This window comes from Oppia nitens, unplaced genomic scaffold (genome assembly GCF_028296485.1).
Source record: "Oppia nitens isolate AA-2021 unplaced genomic scaffold, nextdenovo-longstitch-racon4-pilon3 scaffold4_pilon_pilon_pilon, whole genome shotgun sequence".
Lineage (NCBI taxonomy): Eukaryota > Metazoa > Arthropoda > Arachnida > Sarcoptiformes > Oppiidae > Oppia > Oppia nitens.
The window spans coordinates 5,487,295-5,510,147 of NW_026533232.1; the positions used below are offsets into that span (position 1 = coordinate 5,487,295).

A 22,853-nucleotide genomic window follows, 5' to 3' on the forward strand; every position below is an offset into this window, starting at 1 on the left:
CATCTCATAACATATTTGGGACTCCAGTATCTAAAAGAGTTGTATATGTTTTATACCAATTATATCGATCGTTACATTAGTGCCGTTGAATACATATATATTCAGCGTTTGCTTATTATTGTTAAACAGTTGACGACTCAAATGTATATTTCGTTGAACACCAAAAAACACCAAAAAGTCGATAAAATGCAGTCAAAAAACTACAAACTCTTTTACTTAGATATTCCTTAACCATTACACACACAGAATATAGTTAGTACTGTATATAGATTTAGTGTATATTACGGTATATATATATATATACTGTATATAATTTATATATACAGTACTATTGGTCTGATTGGTGTTTTTTATATGTTGACACTATTTCTATTAAACAATTTTGCCTCAATCTTCAATAACACCAATTGGTTACTTTCTAACACTATTGATATTTACTATTAGTTCAATGATATATATATATATATATATATATATATATATATATATATATATATATAGAGAGAGAGAGAGAGAGAGAGAGAGAGAGAGAGAGAGAGAGATGAATAGATAATTATGAAAATTATTTTCAATACAATAAATACAATTGCATTGCATTTTATTCATATATTGAATTAATTTTAATTCATAATTTATATTTATTGTAATATTTTTATAAAACTCAATTGCAAATTGCAATACTTATTTTATAAATTTTAAGGTTTATTATTATAGACTATAATAGCAATATAATATGAAATAACTTTTGCTACTATATATTATAAAATATATAATTCAAAATTTTAATAGCTTTATATTATAAAAATAATACTTGAAATAGTTTTTATTTAATTAATACACTATATAATAAACAGAATATTTGAGAAAATATTATTTTAAAAATTTAACTTATTATTTTACAGCTATTAAATTAAATGTTAAATATTTGAGCAAAAAATAATAGTTAAAAAGATATTCAAAATGTTTATGTAAGTGATAATAATTATTATTTTTGTTTCTAAATATAAAACATATTTCTAGAAAATATTTTTAAAATTACATACTTTATTTATTTTGCTTGATTTTTATGTAATTTTATAAATAAAATAATAACGATATATAATGTCTACATTCAAAATGCAAAATAGTGAAAAATATTTTTGTTTCAATTATTTTGATAAAATGATAAGCATTTAACAGATTTAAAGTAAAATACATTTAAGTTATGTAATAAATTTCTATAATAAAATTTATGTTTTTTGTGTTAATACAAATATTGTAAACGATAGTAAATATAATAATGGGATTATAACTGGAAACAAGTAATTGAATTTTTTTTACAGATTTCAGGTGATGTCAGTTATAAATGACATTTTATTATCGTTTTTATGTGTCTCTAAAAATTCACTCAAATTTAACCAAACTATAGACACAGTATTACTGTATATTCAGTCAAAGATGTTTTGCCATTTGTTAGGTTTTCATTTTTTATACATATTTTCATTGCTTTTTATCCATTGGTTAACAGTTAGAGTTCATATGTTTGTTGATAAAATAAATTCGTAAAATTACAAAATTGAAAGTTTAGTTTAAGTGTCTGTATATAACAAAATACTGTATATTAATGTTGAGAAAATATTATAATATATCGTATTTTTGGAGGACTTACATATAATAATTTTTATTATATATTGAATAATGCATTGTATATAAAATCTGATTTAATGTTTGATAATAAAGGAAACTACAATATCATAATCATACAAAATGTTATAATAATAAAGTGTTTAGCCGACTAATATAAATTATAGTATTATATAATTTTAGTAAAATTTGTTTTTTTTTGTAAATTTACTATATAAAGCTTAAAATAGTTAGTGTTTATATTTTAATAGATTTTATAATTTTTTAGTGAATATATACTATACAATAATATACAAATATAATATACAAATATATACTATAAATACTTCCAATGATACTTTTACTATAAATACATATATTATATTTATAAAAGTGTAAGATACTAAAAAATAAATATTCATAATTTTATAATACAATAATGAAAATTAAAAATTTGTTTATTTTTATCCAAAAGTTTTTTTATAATGATTTTATAATATATATAATTTACAATAATTGTACAAATAATTAAAATAATTAAAAAATATTGTATTTTCATTACTTATATCAAATGATCAATTTTAATGCTAATAGAAAAATAAATTAATAAAATGAAATAATTAAATTTAATGTTAGAATATACTAAAAATTATAAAAGATTCAAATATAAATTAGGATATTATAATATACTGTATTACTATTAATGCAAATTATATATTGCCTTAGAAAATGGCAAATATTGAGTTATAATTTATAGCTAATAACTTAAAAACAATTTAAATATTATATTTTTCTCTTTATATTCTAATTTATGCAATAATATTCAAATGTATGATTGAAAATGCATTATAATATTATAATAATTTATTAAATACAAAAATACAATTTTAATTATAAAAATTTAAAAATAATGTTAATATACAAAATATATATATATATATATATTTGAAACATAATAACTGTAAATATAGGGATTAGAGGTTAATCCAAAATCAATTGTTGTTTCTCTATTGACTACAACTATTTAATGCCAAAACTATCGGTAAATCACAATAAATGATACCAAAAAAGTAATTTATTTTTATTTGTTTTATACTATATATGATAGATAAAAATACTGTATAATACATTACATATAATATAAGTTTTATAATACAATATAAATGTATATACTGTACATAAATATACTAAAAGAGAACAATATTTTTGAGACAACAAAACATAAAAACTATTATTTGGTAACAATTTTATTATATTTGAAAAAATTAAACACTTTTTCGGTAAATATAATATTATACTACAATTTATCTTTAATACAACTCAACTATTTTTATATAAAATATGTGCTTTAATTGCTATTATAATAATAACATTATATTGTATAAAACATTATTATTATTATTTAATTCAAATTAAAATATCATTTTAATATTTACACAAACAGTACGTTTATATTAATATTTGAAATAATGTTATGAGGATTAGGAATAAAATTAATATATAATATAATATAAAAATTCTATAGATTTAAACATAAGTTATTTTACAACATAAGACTACTACAGAAACTAAATTAATTAATTCAGTAAAATTATTTTGATGTAAATTATAATATTAACTAAATTTAGTATTTATATTATTTTTTGTCTATACATAGATCTAAATTTATGTGCATTTATTTTATTTTGACTGCATGAAATAATGTTAATGATAAATTATAAATATAATTTGATTGTATAATAATAATATGATTGTACAGTAATATATAAAATATCAATAATATAGTGACAGTTGAAAAAACAATTTCTTTAAAAATAATTTACTTAATACTATTGAATTTTGAATTTTGAAATTCTAAATTTGTTATTTAATTGTATTTATTTAAATATAAATATTTTTTTGCACAATAATAGCTTACATATATTAACTTTTATATCTAAATTTAATTTAAAAATAATAAAATAAATGTTTAAAAGAAATCATAGAAACAAATGATTGTTATAATTAAATGAGAAATTATTTAAAGCCGTGGAAAATGTCGGCACACGAGTTGAGTGCTAAGTAAATATATGGCAATGAATGCACCGGTAGATTGGATGCTTATGTAGTCTATATGTTTTATGTTTGTGTGAATATAACAATAAATTGTAGACAAGTGTTAAGCAATGCAAACTATTGGCATACATGAGTGCAAGTGTCTCATCAATAAATTAGAAAAGTTGTTTAATTTCATTTTGTTTTTACATTTATTACTAAACATTTATAAATATTTATCTTTTACGATACTCTTTATTATTAATGGACTGTTAACTAATTGACAACAAATAATTATTGATATTATTATGAGTAAAAATTGTTTAAAAATATTTTTATTACTATTAAAAACATTAATATAAGTACAATTGATACAAATTGTAATTACATAAAGAGTATTAATATAACATTTATTTGACAAATTAATTTAATTAAAATTCTTTATATTAATAATTGGTTTAAATTGATTATAATATAGTGTGAAATTATGAAAATAATTTCAATTAAAAAATGCATAATTTCTATGTTTATGAATTGATTGGAATATATATTTTGATTGAATTAATGCTTCAAATATGCAAAATTGGTAACTATTATTTAATGAAATTATATTTTTATTTTTGTAAAAATTAATAATTAATGTGAAAACATAAATAATATAATACAGTAAATAATAAGTATTATATGATATTATATATACTTATGCAATTGATAATATAGTACAGTACAATACAATGTATGTAAAATATTGTAAATGTCTTATCAAAATATATATTATAGCATAGTTTATAAAATGCATACATAACTGCTATATTCAATAGCATCACTGATGAGATATGTATTAGTTAGTGGTGATGGTATATATATATATGCTATTATCCATGCTCTCTCTCTCTCTCTCTCTCTCTCTCTCTCTTTATTTATTTGTGTCAGCTCTCGGTGCTCTCAATGGCAGTGCTCGTGTATTACCAATGTTGGTGTTGTGTGACGACTACTGCATAACTCAATCGGTGGTGAGTCTGCTTAGGATCACCTCTTTATGTGTATGTTGTATGTATGCTCTCATTGAATGTATGTATGTATATATGTGTATGTATGTGTGTATGTATGTGTGTATGTATGTTTGTATGTATGTGTGTATGTATGTGTGTGTGTGTGTGTGTGTGTGTGTGTGTGTGTGTGTGTGTGTGTATGTGTGTGTGTGTGTGTGTATGTGTTGTAATGCATAGTCTCTCACAAAGAGCACATTCAGTCTGAGCTCACAGTTTCAGCACATCTTTGACTTTATCTCACTCTCTATCACTTAACTCTGCCATTCATTTGGTCTCATCATTTCAATGTGTCTTTCTGTGTAATATCTCTGTGCTTTCAGTGAAGTCACACATCAAGTCTCTGCTGATATATATATATATATATATATACAGTATATTAGTCACAATTCATATGCAATATGTGACTGACGGTCGGCATCGATAGCTTACAATCAACTGTCTTAAGAAATTTGTACTTTAATTGACATCATTAGCTCATAATATTATATCATATAATCTATTATTTTTCTCTGGTCAACAAAATTTTGCATTTAATAAGTTACTCATAACTTTAGGGCTTATTTTAACTAAATTAATAAAAATAATAAAATATTTTTGACGTCTTTTAATTTGTTTATCATACCATTTAAACATTATTTTTGACTTTTTGAGTATAAGTTGAACATATAAATACACTAAATAGTGATAACTATTTATGTTATTATATAAGTGATGCAAAAATTAAAAAATGCTAATTATATTCAAATCAATTACATATTTTCTCAACTTTAAAAATTTAATTACTTCTTATCTCTGAATCTTCTTTTTTTTAAATTAAAACCAATAAAATTGTAAAAATAAAAATCTGTACTAAATTTTGAAATTTATATATTAATTGTGCATTTAATTGATTTTCCAAAAACTTAATATTAAAATCAATAATTAAATAAAATTGTGTCATTTGTGTCAATTGTAACGACCATTTAGTGGTCGCTTTAAGAAAAGATCCAAATGAGTAAAATGAGTGTTCGTCGTGGGGTCAGAGGTTCGTTCAGAGGGTCGCTCAGGAGGTATGGATCGGCTGAGTCCTCAAGAAAAGTGGTCAGACATCACAACTGGATCTATAGAAATGGCGAGTGGAGGATAGCATTTGGTATGTCTTATGTTTTATTATGTTTTAACTATTTTCAATAATATTAATAATATCTGTAACAATAAACAATAATTACTTTTATAACTCTAATTATTATGTCTTAAACATTTCTGGATCAGTCATTTATACCAAACACGTGACAAATTAGTTTAGTTTTGTTTTTCTATATTAACTCTTATTTTCGTCATCTTTTCAAATGATATGTTTTGTGTCACTTAACGTACGACTGGATTCATCCTAAGTTATGATAGTTTATTGTCAATGTTGTTGATGTAGTGCACAGTTATATCTGAAACTAAAGGTTTTCTCATTAGTTTTTTCTCATATGAAGCACAACTTAATTCAATGATTGAGAGACACAAAACTGACTCCCAATCTCTGGTCAATACATAAGTTTAACTGCAAATTGCAAATATCATAATAGCTGTAATGATAACAATTATATTGATTAAAAGACAGTCAGACACATATACAAACTATTATATAATTAATTATATATTTTTTTGCTTCATTGATGATAAATTATAATTTATATTATTGATAAACAAATGAATAAAATTCTTATATATTTAATATAAAGATTTATCTTATATCCCAGTAATGATAATATTTTATTTTTAAACAGTTTCTAATTTACCAAAAATTTTGTTATTATAGTATAATATATTATATCTAAAATATTGTTGATTATGCAGGTATTTAAACTAATAGTCATACTTATAATATTAATTGTAATGAATTTGCAATTAAACGAAACGACTTTATTAAATATTAAAATTATGTAAAGAAAATACATTTATTTAACAGAAAAAACTTTAATAAATTAAATTGTAAACAATGTAATCTTTAAAAATAATTTATATTTTTGTGTTTGTATTGTCACAATCAATTGATTGATGTGTTGATAAAAATAAATGTTTTATCAAAATTTATTGATTTTATTCACCACTTCTTTCTGAACGACATTATTTGATTCACATCTTTCAAAGCATTGTTATTAACATTTATTTCAGACACTAATTAATATTTTAATTAAATTAAATATGAGAATTACTGTATTAAGTAATAAACTACTGTATATATATATATATAAATTTACTGTATATGAATAAATTAGATTTTATTTACTTGTATATTAAATTATATTTTTTTATATTTGTTATATGATACAGTATTAATATTCAGTAAGTGATGAGTATATACTGTATATATTATGTTTTAGTGCATAAATATTCAAATAAAGAGTTCATACGTTTAACATAAAGGAAATGAATTTTTCACACGTAAAACATAATTATTTAAACCCAACAAATGATAAATGTTAAAATAAATGATAAGTGTTTTATTTTAAACTCATTAGTTATTAATAATAATAACATATTTTAATAATTGATATTTTAATTTTTTAAAATTAAATATGTATATAGTAGTATTATTTAATAAATAAAAGTTTAAATGGCAGTCATTATAGTTAATATAATTACATTAATGTTAAGATTATTTAGTTATTTTTCAGTAAATCTATAATAATTTATTTTTTGCCAAATTAACTGGTAATTTATTAAGTAGTTAACTTAATTTGTATTAAATAAAATAATAATTTTTGTTTTTTTATTTCATATGTTTAGTCATTATTTACTGGTAAATGAATTAAAACATAATTTATAAATAGAAAATATCTCTACAATTGAGAGTATGTGCCGTTAAAATTGAAGTTTGTTTGTATTAATCAAAATTGTATATAAAATCCAAATAATGTTTTGACAAATTTTACAAATTTAATATTTTGTGATAAAACATCGTTTTTTGCTCCTGTGGTCAAAAACCAGAGACAAATTTCCGGCAACTGTTATAACAATTTTTATTGATTGCATTGCTTTCATATGCTTGCAAACAATCCTAATTTTATAACAATATTTTAAAAATACTATTTTATAGATAAAGTATTAGAATATTAGAGACATTAGAATAATATTCATTTTGTTATTAAATTTTTTTAATAATATAATCATTTTATAAGTATAAACATAATTATATTAAATAATATATATATTATTTATAATGATTTGTAAAATAATTATTGCTTAAATTAGATAAAACATGCTATTTTTATTTGAGATAAAAATCAAACTTATAAAAACATTGAAAAATATAACACTTGATAAATCTAACATTAATTAAAAATTTAGTACTTTATTTAATTAGTAACCAATAGCTTTGAGGCATTGGATGTTATGTTATTATGTGAAAGACATTTATAACATAATAGTAGTCTATAAGTGAAACCAAAAAATAAAGTCTAAATAAACAATAAAAGACAAGAATTTTATTTAGAAGTTAATTACATTTTTTGTTCAAAACATTTCCATAATTTCCTATTTTTTATTTTGGCTTAAATTTTCTCATTACATTTACTAACTTTCACTCATTTACACACAACACACATGTTTTAAGGTATAAATAAATAATTTATTTTTGTAATATCACATCATAGCTTTACTATATAGTAACTCATATTAGCTCATAATTTACTAACTATAGTATTGCCAAATATATATTGGGTTCAGTTATTAAAATGTGATTTTTAAAAATTAATAATGATATACTGTATATTAGTTCAATTTTAATAATTGCAATATACAGTAAATATTAGAAATGCTAAGTCTATTATTGCCATACAACTCATGATCGTTGTCTCAAATTTATTATAAAATTTAATTTTGTATATAATTTTTGCTTTTTTACTATAAATTGACTGTTTATTTGTGGTTAAAGACAACAAGGGATTCAAAGGGGGTTCAAATGATCCAATATATTAAAGTGATGGATGAATACTAAATTAATATATTTGTAAATATCATCAATTTTTTCATAAATTAGTATTATATATTCTAATACTTATATTTTAACAATTGACAAATAAAAACATAATATTTTATTCTTATATAATTTATACTCTATTTAAATTAAATTAGTAAAAATTCAATAATTAACAATAATGAGATTATTAAAATATTAATAAGTAAAATTTTATCAGTAACAGTACAGTATATGTAATTATACTGTATATTTTAAATATATTATTCTAACTTACATTATATATTTAATTTATTGTAATTTCATTAATATTTTAAGATAATATATAAAATTGAAATCTATAAAAATATATATAATTTAAGTAAATATTTCAAAATTTATGTTAAAATTTAATATAAATTTTAATATTTGTAAATATACATATATAGCATAAGATTATTAATGTAAATCTAAATCAATATTTTTAAACAATGTCTGAGCAGTAAACCATGTGATGTATAATTTAGGATCCATTGGAAAAATACATAATAAGTTTGCTTACATCTCATGTATACGATATGTACGCAAACATAACCGTATTATACAGTGTATATACAGTATGATAGATGAAATGTATTCATAAAATTTATGTTATAATATTATTACAGAAAAAATTATATAAAAAACAATAATAATTGATTATTGTAATTATTAGAAAATTTAGTAATAGATGCAAGTGTTTTATGTATGCAAACAATGTGATGCACTTAAACCTCATTTGTATTATTATCAATATATCACACGATTTGCTAAATATTGAGACTTTTGTTAAACACTTGTTCGCTGCGATAGAAAAACATAGCAATATTGCATACAATTTACTGTATTATACGTATTATATAATAGTTTCAACAAACCTTATAAAACATTTTATAGTGAATCGACATATTGTTTGAATCTCATACTATATTATTATTACAGTATTTGCTATACATTTGGCATATATAGCGGTCGTTTGGTATTCAAAATTATTTTGCTGTAAACTTAAGAGTTAACTACAAATTTATATAAGATTTTTCTTTTTCTTTTTGCAATACAAACACTTAATTGACATAAAAAATGCAATTTATTATTTTTAATGACTGCAAGCGTAGCTAAACTACTATTAATATAAACACTTAATTAGGTATTTCTCATTTGAGAAATACTTATAGTATTTATATAAAATTTTATTATTTAACCAATAATTTAATTTTTGCAATTTTAAGATTTAGAAAATTATTAATTACTTTTATAGATAATATTTGGCATTTTATTTGATTAATAATTTTAATAAATTATTGTAAAAAGTTAAATTGTATTAAAATATAAAATGCATTAATAGTATGGGTATTTTGAATGTATTTATAAAATAATGAAATGTCTATTGTAGTCACGAGAATATTTTATTTGGATTTAATTAATATTTGGATAAGAAATTGAGTTTATAGTAAACTAATTGAAATTAAATGAAAGCCATAATAAAAGTCATGCTTTTATAAGACGTCCACAACAGAGGGTTGACCTAAATTGTAGATCAATTTGACTTAAAAGATAATATATAATGAATTGTTATTAATTGGTATTATATGACATAATTTTCAAATATCATTAAAATAGCTTTCAAATAGTATTCAATTTTTTTTAATAAAACAAAACTAACAAATAATAATATCATAGAATTTTATTAAAATAATTATCATATTTATATGTTTTTCAATGTTATCATTGCTTTCATTCTATTATAAATTAAAAGTTTATATTATATTCTACTTTTTTAGTGATTTTTATACATAATATTTTGTTTATTTTAACAATTTTTATCATTACACAAAATAAAAGTAGCATGGTTCTTATTTTTATTATAAACATTTAAATACTTAAAATGGTTAAAAAATTATTCAAAATAAGGAACAGCTGACTATAAATATTATAATTTTATTTATTTAATATTTATTAACAAACATTGTGTTTAATTCTATAAACAATTTATTAAATTATATATATATTGAATATATCTAAATATATAGAATATAACGGAATAAATAAGATCTCGAATATTGACTAATCATTTGATAAGAAAAATTGCATCAAAAAATTCATGGCTTTGTTGACAAATGTATGTCTCAATTGTTGTCGGAGCAAAAAAAGTGCCTCAAATACTACAGTATATGTGATATAAATAGTAGAAATAGCTTTATATTGACCTCCATTTGCTTTCTATTGTAACTTCAATATAAAAGTAATGTTATATATATTTCTACTGTAAGTAGTATTTCTATAAATAAACGAATCAATTCCTATCAAAACTGCTTACTATAGTCAACAATCAACTATATGTCCATTAAATTAGTATATGTTTGTATATGTTTGTCATTTTTAAAAATATATTTATTTTCTATAAACATTAATCATATAATTTATCTATACTTTTACAACTTATATTACAATTGCTAAAGTAGTAGTAATATTGGATTAATATAATAATAACAATAATTCATGATTTAAGTTGTAGAAAATAAAAGAAAATGAGTGATAATATTATATTTATAACGTGATAACTACTGACCTAATAATTGATTAGATTGTGTCAAACAATTAGTATTTTTCTATTTAAATGACATTTTTATGTCTATACGTCTATTTCAATGACAATTAGTGGATATTTAATAGCCTAAGTTTAGTACTGTTTTATAATTTATTGGAGATATTTCACTATTTGATGTTTGGTTTGATATTTTATGACTTATATAAATTTTGTTTTATTTCCATTAAATTAAGTTATTTTCGTATTATTTCAATGAAACAAATACAAAACACACGTTTTTATTTAATTGACAAAAAGTCAACAAAAAATTAAACGTCTAAACTATTTTGAACAAAATATAAAATTTAATAAAACTATATAAATTTCTAACATAACTATTATATTTAAGATTAAAGTGTCAAAAAATAAATTTTATATAAATATCAAAAACAATTTTCGCTTACATTACTGTAATAACATTTAAAAGGATAATAATTATATTACACTATTTTTAAAATTATATTTTGATAATATTGTTAATTTAATTTAAGTAAACTTTTATTTATCAAAATTATAAATAAAATTTATTTATTCTTTGTTTATTTCTATATAAAATAGTTCTTAAGTATTGTATTAATTAATAAATTGTTACAAATCATTAATTAATATTATAGTATTTAAGTGAAATTATAATATTTAAAAATAAAATTATAAAAATATAATATTTTTTGTTTGACTTTTTTATTTTGTTTTATAAATAATTTTTGTCTAAAAAATCTAAAGCTTCTTATGTATAATAATAATATTTGTCTTTTTGAAACATTCAAAATATTACACAAAATATGATTTGATTTTCAAATGTAATGTTTTTAAAATAATTGTGTTTTATATAAGTAGGGTTCGGGCAAATTCTTTCCCTCGTTTTATTATCAATAGATTCCTGTGTTTTCGGCTCACTTGGAATTCCCAGGGAATCTATTTCCTTGTGCTACACCTATTCAACTATAGACAACAAATTTTGTTATAAAATTTGAATAACATATTTTGCACTAAACTGTATTTTGAGTCTAATTGTTAAATAGTATTCATTGTATTGAAATAGTATTGAATTCAAATTTATTTTTAAATATTTTAATGAAATTTTATGTAAAATTTTTTTTTTTTGTATTATTTATTTTAGAAATATAAAATATATTTTCTTTTCTAACAGGCTAGGGAAGGAAAATAAAATATTTTCCAAAAAAAATTGAAGGATTATTAGAGAACTTCCCTAACTGGGAAAGTTCCCCGAACTCTATATATAAGAGATCTATAATATGTAACAAAATATATGCATAAGAGATACTAATGCTTTAGTCAGTATTAAATGTTGGGTAGGAGGTTATGGCCAGTTTACCCCCCCCCCCCCACCCCATGGGAAATTTTGAAGATTTACACTCCCAGATCAAACTTTAAAAATAATGTCATTAAAAACGATGAAAAACTGAAATTCCTTAAAATTTTCGGTACTAAAGGCGCAGAATTTTTTAAAAATTTATAAAATTTATAATTTTAATTATTTTTTTATTAACTAATATTAAGTTTTTATAACTTATTAAAATTAAATTAGTAAGTAAAATAGTTATAACTAATCTAAATATATCATTGTTTTATTAAAACTATGTAACTAAAATCTTAAAATGAACTAGGTTTAAAAATAATTATTTATAGATAGAATATTATTTAAGATAATTAATATAATGAATATAAATTATACTGTAAATATTTATGTTTTTCATATATTAAAAAACTAAACAGTTAAATTTAATGTTAATTAATTTTTATCTTAATATTATAACTTAATCAAGTTTGATTTTTTAATTTGAGATGAGATTTTTCGAAATTTTTGTCAGTTGACCCCCTAGTACTCCCCCTTAGACTAAAAACATGCTTAACCCTGGTTTTAGTGTTTGAATTACTCGATAGCAAAGTGAGCATAAAATACCTGAAACCCACTCAACATAACATAACATTACATTACTGTAACAAATATTTTGTTGACTTGTTATTTGAAACTATTTATATAAAAACCACAACAATTTAATACAGTATATGTTTGTATTACAAACTATTCAATTATTTACATTATATAATATACAGTACTTACTTATATATTAAATAATAAACAATATATATATTATAAAATTTTTAATAATTTTAAATTATATGATTTAATTATTTATTTTTGTTTATTTTATTTATCAATTAATTCTTTTTTTATATTTCTATTAGAATAGTATTTTTATTTCTTTTGATAAATAATTAAAATGTATATAAAATAAAATTCAAATTAACTATTAATTAATTACATAATTTTTTTTAATTTGATCATATTTTATATTATTAATTATAAAATATGAAAATATTTTATGAATATTAATTTATTAAGCTATTTATTATTAATTTATTCTATCTATTATAAATAAATTTTTAAAACTTAAATGATTTATTTTATTTTAATTTTTTGAATTTTATTTTTGAGAAAATTCTTTTAAAATAAATTAACAGTTTTGAACTAATAATATAATTAGTTTTAAGTTACAATTATTATAAAAAGTAAATTTTGAACAACAATATAGAAATTTGTTAAATAATTAATGTCTATTAATCAATAATACTGTTTAAATTATTATACACAATATTTAAATTAATTTATTTTTTACTTTTAAGTTATAACTAAAGATATTATATTAATATATAAATAATGGTTAATAATTTAATTGTCTAACATGTAAATTATAAATATTTATTAATTGTTTGCTATTTATGTAATCCTATATTATGTGAACAAAGATTAATTTACAATTAAGTTACTGTTGTTTTGTTTTAATTTAATAGTTAATTATTTACTGTACAAAAAAAATATTTTTATTACTTAATTATTTATATATAATCTTCATTTAAATCTATGATATCTTTTCATTTGAATTTCATTGGCAAACCATTCCTCTGGTATTAATAATTTTAATTAATTTAATAAATATTAATCGTTACTAATTAAAAAGTATAAAATTATTTTATTTTTGTAAAAATTTGTTATATTTAATAACTTGTTTAAATTTACTCATAAATTATCAATTTTTATATCATAAATATAGAATTATCGATATTTAAAAAAATGACAAATTGTATAAATATAAATTTCTATATTCTATTTAAATAAATGTGAAAATAACAATACTGTGAAATAAATACTACTATAATTTAATGTATTTGTCATATTTATTAATAGTAAAAAATCATATAATTTTGTGACACTTCTATTAATACATTAAAATGTTTGAAACACTAATAGAGTGAAGTATTGGTTAAATCCAACAAAATTTTTAATATTATCTAAAAACTAAATGACAATTAAAATTATAAGAAAAATATAAAATAATATATAATGTATAATTTTTATCATAATTACATGTTTATTTAACATTTTATTAATATATTAACTAATTATTGTTGATTTAAAAATTTAATTTAAAAAACAAGATATAAATATAATTTAAATAATAAACATGCTAATTCAAATAGATAACAAAAGTAAATATAAAAATAATAAAATGCTACAATTATTTAACTAAAATGCATATCAAAGTTAATAATTGACTGTTTGTTTTAGAAAATCAAAATCAGTTTCATATTCTTATGTCAGGAATTAAGTGAAACACATATTGTGTTTACATTAGTTTTATGAACAATAGTCAGTATATAATTATTTGTGTTATAACAGGAAACAAAAATTACTCTTAAATATCATACATAAAAGTAAACAATAATTTTCGAGTTAACAGTAAATTGCTATTTGATTATAGAAATAGTTTTTTGTATATATATTTCTCTAATCTTATGTCACATTTTGGTGAATGGCTTTGTATTTAGATTAAAGATATACTTTACTTTGGAGACTATATTATTATATCGTATTGTATAACACATGAAATATGGTATCTATATATTTATATTAATATTTTATCATTATGTAGCAATAATAAAATATAAATATATTTATAATTAAATGTATATATATATATATAATATTATATTATTTATACGGTACAAACTATATCTGTTTAATTTTATCAAGTAAATTAAATTCTAATGAAATATAATTTTTTATGTATTTATGTATATAATTGCATGTATATAGTATATACTATATATATAATTTTGCAAATAAACATAAAATAAATCAAACAAAAATTCATGTGTTATCATAAAATACTAAAATTAATGTTTGTTTAAAAATGGTTTGAAATATTTGTAAGAAATCAATAAATAGAGATTTATTATAAAAATATAACACAAAATCAAATAAATCAAAGCATTATTTAGACATAAATCAAAATTCTAGAAAAAATCCAAACAAAATACAGTATTTTGAGTTTAGAAAGATATCATAACAAAGCCATTGCTGTGAGATATAGTGGTTGCAAACAATTCACAAGCAATGGAAATGGATGTGAGTTTTACACTAATATAGTCCACAAAATATTAGTTTCAATGGATGCCAAACACTTGGCACACATACACATACACATACACATACACATACACATACACATACACATACACATACACATACACATACACATACACATACACATACACATACACATACACATACACATACACATACACATACACATACACATACACATACACATACACATACACATACACATACACATACACATACACATACACATAATGTTTTGTTGAAAGTCTATGTTTTTGGCATTGATTTTCTGTTGGCTTGTGATGTAATGTCTCAAATCAATAGCAATGCCTTTAATACAATTAGTCTCCAAATGATATTAAACTAAATGATTTTCTTCACTCTATTTTTATTTCTTTATTAAACCAATACTCATAACAATCATCTCTAACTTACAGTACATATAATCAACAATAGCTGTCTTTTCAATTAATAAAAGTTACACTCAATTAAAACTTTTCAATTTTTATATTATTTTAAATTAGGTTTTGTCTCATCATGAAATATATTGCTTAAGTATTGTTAATAATAAAGTGTAACAAAAAAATAATTATAGCTTTTATTTTACTAATATTATTAGTGTTGCTTATTGTTATAACAATTATTGGAAATATTTAGCAATAGATGTGTTAACTTTTAATCTGCATATCGTATTAAAAGTAAAGCTAACACAGAAAAAATTGAAGACTAATGATATGGAGTTATATTATAAACACATGACTATACAAATTTGAATATTAATTAATAATATATATATATAATTAATGTCTTCAAATAGTATTATATAAAATATTAAGATATATTTAATTATTAAGTAATATAATCAATTGTTAAAATAAAATATTTCTAATGTACACTTTTATTTGTTAAATATTATATTACACCGCATGCTATAATTTATGCTAATTTCAGTTTTATATTTGAAATATACATACTTTAAACTATCAGAAACTGCATAAAAATAGTAAATTAAAGTAAAATTGGAAATTGAAAAAAGTGTAAAACTTTTGCTTTTGTTGTATTTAAAAACTAAATTTTTGTTATAAATACATATTTAAAGCAAAAGTATTGTATGAGATTTACAGAGAAATGTGCGACAAATCGATAAATAAGTTATTTCTATGCTTTTTCTGTTACTATCGTATATAATATATGTTATTTTATATACAGTATAATGTGTTATATATGTGGCAAACAAATGGAAAAATTCAGAAAACAAAACACAATATAAATAATAATAATAATTGCAAATATATATATATATATATAACTTTCAAATATACACATTTGTATTGTGTTTTATTTTATTGTTTTTTGTGATTCAAATTCAAACTCTTTTAACTTCGTAACGCTTTATATAAAATAATATTCAATCAGTTATACATTATTCAACAATAAACTGATAAATGGTATCAAAAGTTTAAGAAGACGTCAGAAAATAACTTTAGAAAAAATATTTTTTAATTTTTATAAAAAATTTTTAAATATGCATAAAATGTGAAATAAACAAAGTTGAATACAAATATATTAAAATCAATAATTCAATAATATTTTTGATAAAATGTACGAATTTTTAAACTATTTATGAAATCATTTTTCGTATGATTGAAGAACAATAAGTTATTATAATCTTTTGAACATTAAATAACATTATAATAAATGATTGAATTCGTTATAAATGCCAAATGAAATATTTCTAAAATTAAAGCAATTAATAAAAAATATAATATTAATAAAATGAAATTTATTACTTAAAAATAGATTTGCAAATTAATACAAAATTGAAATTAAAATCTATTAATATGTTAAACTGAATTTGATGTATATACTATATAGTATATTTAAATAATCAATTGAAATAATTTTCAATAAGGGGATGATCACATATTACGTTCGCACTTGAGGGGAGGGGAGATGGCCAAAGCGAACTTTTGCGAACAAGGGGAGGGGAGGGGTAGAGACATTAAGAACGTTCGCAATTAGATAATATTTTATTTATTGTGGTGGGGGTAGCGGTTAAGGACAAGAGAACGTAATTTTTTTAAATGACTACATGCGAACAATTGCGAACATAGGGGAGGGAAGGGGTCTAGATTTTTTAAAAAGTGCGAACGTAATATGTGAACAACGCCTTATATTAATTTCATTTATTATAATTAAATTCATGTTATTTTTTATATTTAAAATTTACAATATTCAAAGTATACTTAATTAAATTTTTTACATTAATAAAAAATAGTTTTTATTTTTAAAATAAATGTAAGTTTAGAAAAAAGCAAAAAATCGCAGAAAACTTTTGATACTACTCTAAACAATTGAACCATTGGTTTACCATTTAGACAAAAAAAATCCATAAGCCTTAAGCATTAAAAAAATTGTGTGTTTAATGAAAAAAATAAATTATTGTTTTCCGATATAAATTTATCACATTATCTTATAATAAAACCAATAAAAATTAGTCAAAATAAGTAAATTACATGCTTTTTTGGATAGTTATCTCAAAACACTTATAGGTTGTTATCATTGAAAATGTTATCTTTAAAAGAAATCCAAACTAAAATGTGATTATATAATACAATTTAATAACTTTTTTTTTACTTATACTTCAACTTTCAATCCATTATTAAACAAAAAAAAAAGTTTATCCGAAGGCTACTATAAATAGTGATAAAATGCTGTAAAAAAATATTTGATGACATTTTGTGATTTAATACTCAGAAAACTTATATTTCAAAACATAAGTCCATAAAAATTGAATAATATTGTCGTTAAGAAAGTCAAAGAAATTTGAGAACTAAAGTGTCATTTATTGTCAAAATAATCGACAAATGTATCCAAAATATTTCATAAGAAAACAATAATTTTGAAATTTGTGTCCTATAAATCAAATAACTTACTGTAATTAAAACTTAGATTAGTTAGAAATTATATTAATGACATAAGTATTACAAAAATTTATTTCATTTTATAAAATATATTTACGGTTCTCTTAATTAATTTATTACTACATAATATAAAAATACTGTATCTAAATGACTTCTCAACAATTAAATATAATAACATAACAATTTTTTTTAAATCATAGCAGATATGTATTATAATTTATATGCAATTTTTATGTATCATGTTTATAATTTAATATTATGATTTTAAAAAATATTTTAGAGATAATTTGGTCAAAAATGTTGTTACAATAAAATAAAACATTTTACTAATTATTTTGAATTACAAAGCAAACTACTATACTTTACATATTTATTATTATTAATAATTTAACTAATACAATATATATTAAAAATTAAGCTTATATTTAAATATTTATATAAATATAAAGTTAGATAAATAATAAAATTGAAAATTAAATAGAAATTCAAGTTAAAAACAAATATTCATCAGTGTTAAATATATTAAGTATATCTGTGTGTATAATAATAAATTTAATTTGTATATATTTATATATTATTATTTTTTAAATTACATAAATATTGTGTATTACAAGTTGTATAACAAAAAATTTATTTATTCTGTATTATAACATATATAAAATTTAAATATTATGTTTTATTTTAGTATAAAATTTTATAAAAGGGATGTAATTTAACACATTGAGGTTTAGTTACTGACAAATAACATTGATATTTTATCTGTAAATGAGTGTAAGCTAAAAATGTAGACTATTTTAGATAAAATAAAAATCAATAATAATTACTTTTTTTTGTCATTAATTAAATTAGTTAATAATAAAAATTAATATTAATTAAATAATTAAAATAATATTCAATTCCACGTTTTAGTTGTATTGTACGTTATTTTTTATTTAATATTTAAATTTAATTAATTACTCTTAATTATTGTAAACAAGATGTTAAATAAATGTTAAAAGATTAATGTTAAATGTGAATTTATGAAAAATCTTCAATATTTTATATTTTATAACTTACAGTACATATGATATCATTTAATTATTTATAATATATATTATATATAAATTCATTATCATATTTTAAAAACGATCAAACTGAGTCAATTAATTGTTAACAACTAATTAAAAACATATAACAATCTAATCTAAAATGTAAATATTATCAAATTGGACATTAAATTATATAAAATACTGATAAGATCTCAAAAATATATAATAAAATTTGTGATTGAAATTAATTGAATGAGTTATCATAAAATTGCATTTAAACATTACAAACATTATAATCAATTAATTGTTTTTAATTGATAGGTATTTACTGCTTAAATGATTATTTTATAAATTTAAATAGTATTAATTTTTCAAGAAATTTTGTTAATAATTAATTTAATAAAGTATTTTTATAAACTATATAAATTAAAAAAACAAATGAAATATTTGTTAATAAATATTATTTCAAAATTTAGATTATTAATACATTTTTTTTAATTATTAATCGACAATAAAAGATTGGACGTTGATATCTAATTATAAAATAATGAAAATTATATGAAATTTTTGTTTTAATTTATAAATATTTGCATTAATTGAGAGAATAATTGTTTATTGTTGAATAAACATCAAATTATAGTAATTTATCTATTGTTTCACAATCGTTATGATTAAAACACTGGTTTATGTCATTTAATGCATTTCTATGCTAAATGTATGTTACATCTAATTTATCAATATTATATATATATATATATAATATATCATTATAATTTATTGATATGTTATTGAAATAATATATATGTCTACCATAACTACTAGTTATATACATTTGTCACTGTTTTTAATATTATCGATAAATATCAGTAGAAAGCTATTCAAATCTGAGGGGAATTTATTATTCATTGAGTCCTTCCCTCTCATTGTATTCAACTAATGTCTGCAATAATACAAATAATAAGATTGTATTGCAAAGCATTAAACAACAATTTGAATCAAACATTATTTAACGTAATGATGGAAAAAATGGATAAAAATCACAATTTACGATATTTTTATTTTATTCAATCATTTCTTTTTAAATTTTTATTTTTATTTATTATATTAAATACTAAAAAATAATAATATAATCACTCAATAATGTAATATAATGGCTATATTTTAAAAATATATTAAATGATGAATACAAATAAATTTTGAATCATTTTAATTTTTTGTTGTTGCTATAAACAATGATTTATATAATTATAAATTATTTTTTTTATATATTAATTTAAGGATTACTAGTATAAGTAATATACAAAGTTTATCTTATTTGTTTTTCCAACTATTTATAGCAACACTGACAACTAGTATATAAAGTATTTATATTGATATGTATTCTACACATTAAATAATTTTTCTTTTTATTATTATTGATGTATTTAAGATAGGATTGAGTGGGTATGACTGAGTGGGTGAGAGTGTCATTATATAAAACTTTGATTAAGTTATTACATTCAAAGTCTTTTTGTTTTAACACATTAGACGATTTAAAAATAATAAATCAATCATTTTTTGTTGACAATCTATAACAATATTTTTATGTGTATTTTTCAAATAGTAAAAAACAACTAATTTGATAAACATTCAAATTAAATAAAACAATAGTTTAAGTTTTACTAAGATTCATTTTTATAAAATTCAATACATTAATACTAATTTTATATTTAATGATTATTTTATTTAAATATAAATTTCATTACAATTTTAACAATTTATATTTGCTTCAATTCATCAAAAAATAAATAAATCTATATAATAGATTTATTGAACATTAAGTGTGTTTTTATCTAATGTCTACATTTAAAATATATAAATTTTTAATTTTATAACAATTTATGAATAAAAGTAAATAATAAAAATTATAATACTGTAAAAATAATAATTATGTCAGTTTTATTATTAGAATTAAAATAATATATAAAATTTAAAGTTATTAAATCTTTTCATGAATTTTATTGTATTATTAATAAATCTATGTATTATATTATACTATCTAAAATATTTTATTTTTGCCAATTTATTTAAAATATTTGCAAATCAAACATTTCCAAAATCATTATTTATCTTAACTTTTGTTTATAATTTGACATAAAAAATACAATTTCAACATTTATAAAGAGATAGTTTATATTACATGAGAAAAGTAATGTATGAAAATATAAGAAACAATTTACTCTAATGTTTCCTTTTTTTCTTTATTTTTTATCTAATTTTCTGTTATCTCTTCGATTGTTATCTCAAATAACAAATAAAAATATGTTTAATGTCTGTCCATTAAAGTGAATGCAATTCATAATTGTATAAATAAATTAAACTCCACTTATGATTAAACTTTTATTTTGCTCTTTAATTGCAACGTTTATAAATCATTTTTCATGTATTAACTTTATCTTTTAATAAACATAATAAACAAATTACTTTTTTAAAATTTAATTTACATTGACTTAAAAATTATTTTATATGAGTATATTACAAAATTAGTGACTAAAATAAAACTTATTGCTATTAAAATATGTAAAATAAAATATAAAAATATTTTTTTAAACTTATTAAAGTTATATATAATTTATAGAATAAAAAATTTGAAAATTTGTATTTTAGAAACAATATTATATGATAAATTAAATATTTTTGAAAATATTAACGTAAATTAAACTAAATAAAAATAATATGTAAAATGTATTTTACAATTTCTCTGTCGTATCGTATGCTAATTGATTTGGAAAGTATTTTTAATTATTTTGTTTTTTAAAAAATAAACGTAAAACTGTATAGAAATAAACAGCTAAGATAAAAAAATTAGATATAAATGTAAAATAATTACATTTAAGTTATAAATCACATTTTAAAATACTATAAAAATAAATATATTATTTAATATTAATTTTGTTTTATTGATTAATTTTGTAATTATATTTAATATTGTTTATAGTGAGTATTGTAGAAATTTTAAAAACACTTATTTGTAAAGTTTTGTACTAAAATATTATACTTTGATTGGAAATATTAATACAGGTATATCTTATAAATAAAAAACTGTTAATACTGTGAAACTATTTTTTGTTGCTTTTTTACATTTCACTGACTTTCACTCATTAATCAGATTAGTTGTTTAATTGATTTATTTATGTAAAAAATTTAATTATAATAAAAAAATAATTATAGATTAAATAACGATTAATAAA

At 19.0% G+C, this 22,853-nt stretch overlaps 1 protein-coding gene across 1 annotated transcript in view; it reads left to right on the top strand.

The window, feature by feature from the left end:
• The first annotated feature begins 5,640 nt into the window (after positions 1-5,640).
• LOC128959985 (solute carrier family 4 member 11-like) overlaps positions 5,641-22,853 on the top strand; it is a 76,465-nt gene continuing 59,252 nt past the window's right edge. Inside the window, exon 1 of the mRNA XM_054306038.1 lies at positions 5,641-5,820. Coding sequence (XP_054162013.1) covers positions 5,679-5,820 — 142 coding nt within the window. The 5' untranslated portion in view covers positions 5,641-5,678. The remainder of the gene's footprint in view (positions 5,821-22,853) is intronic.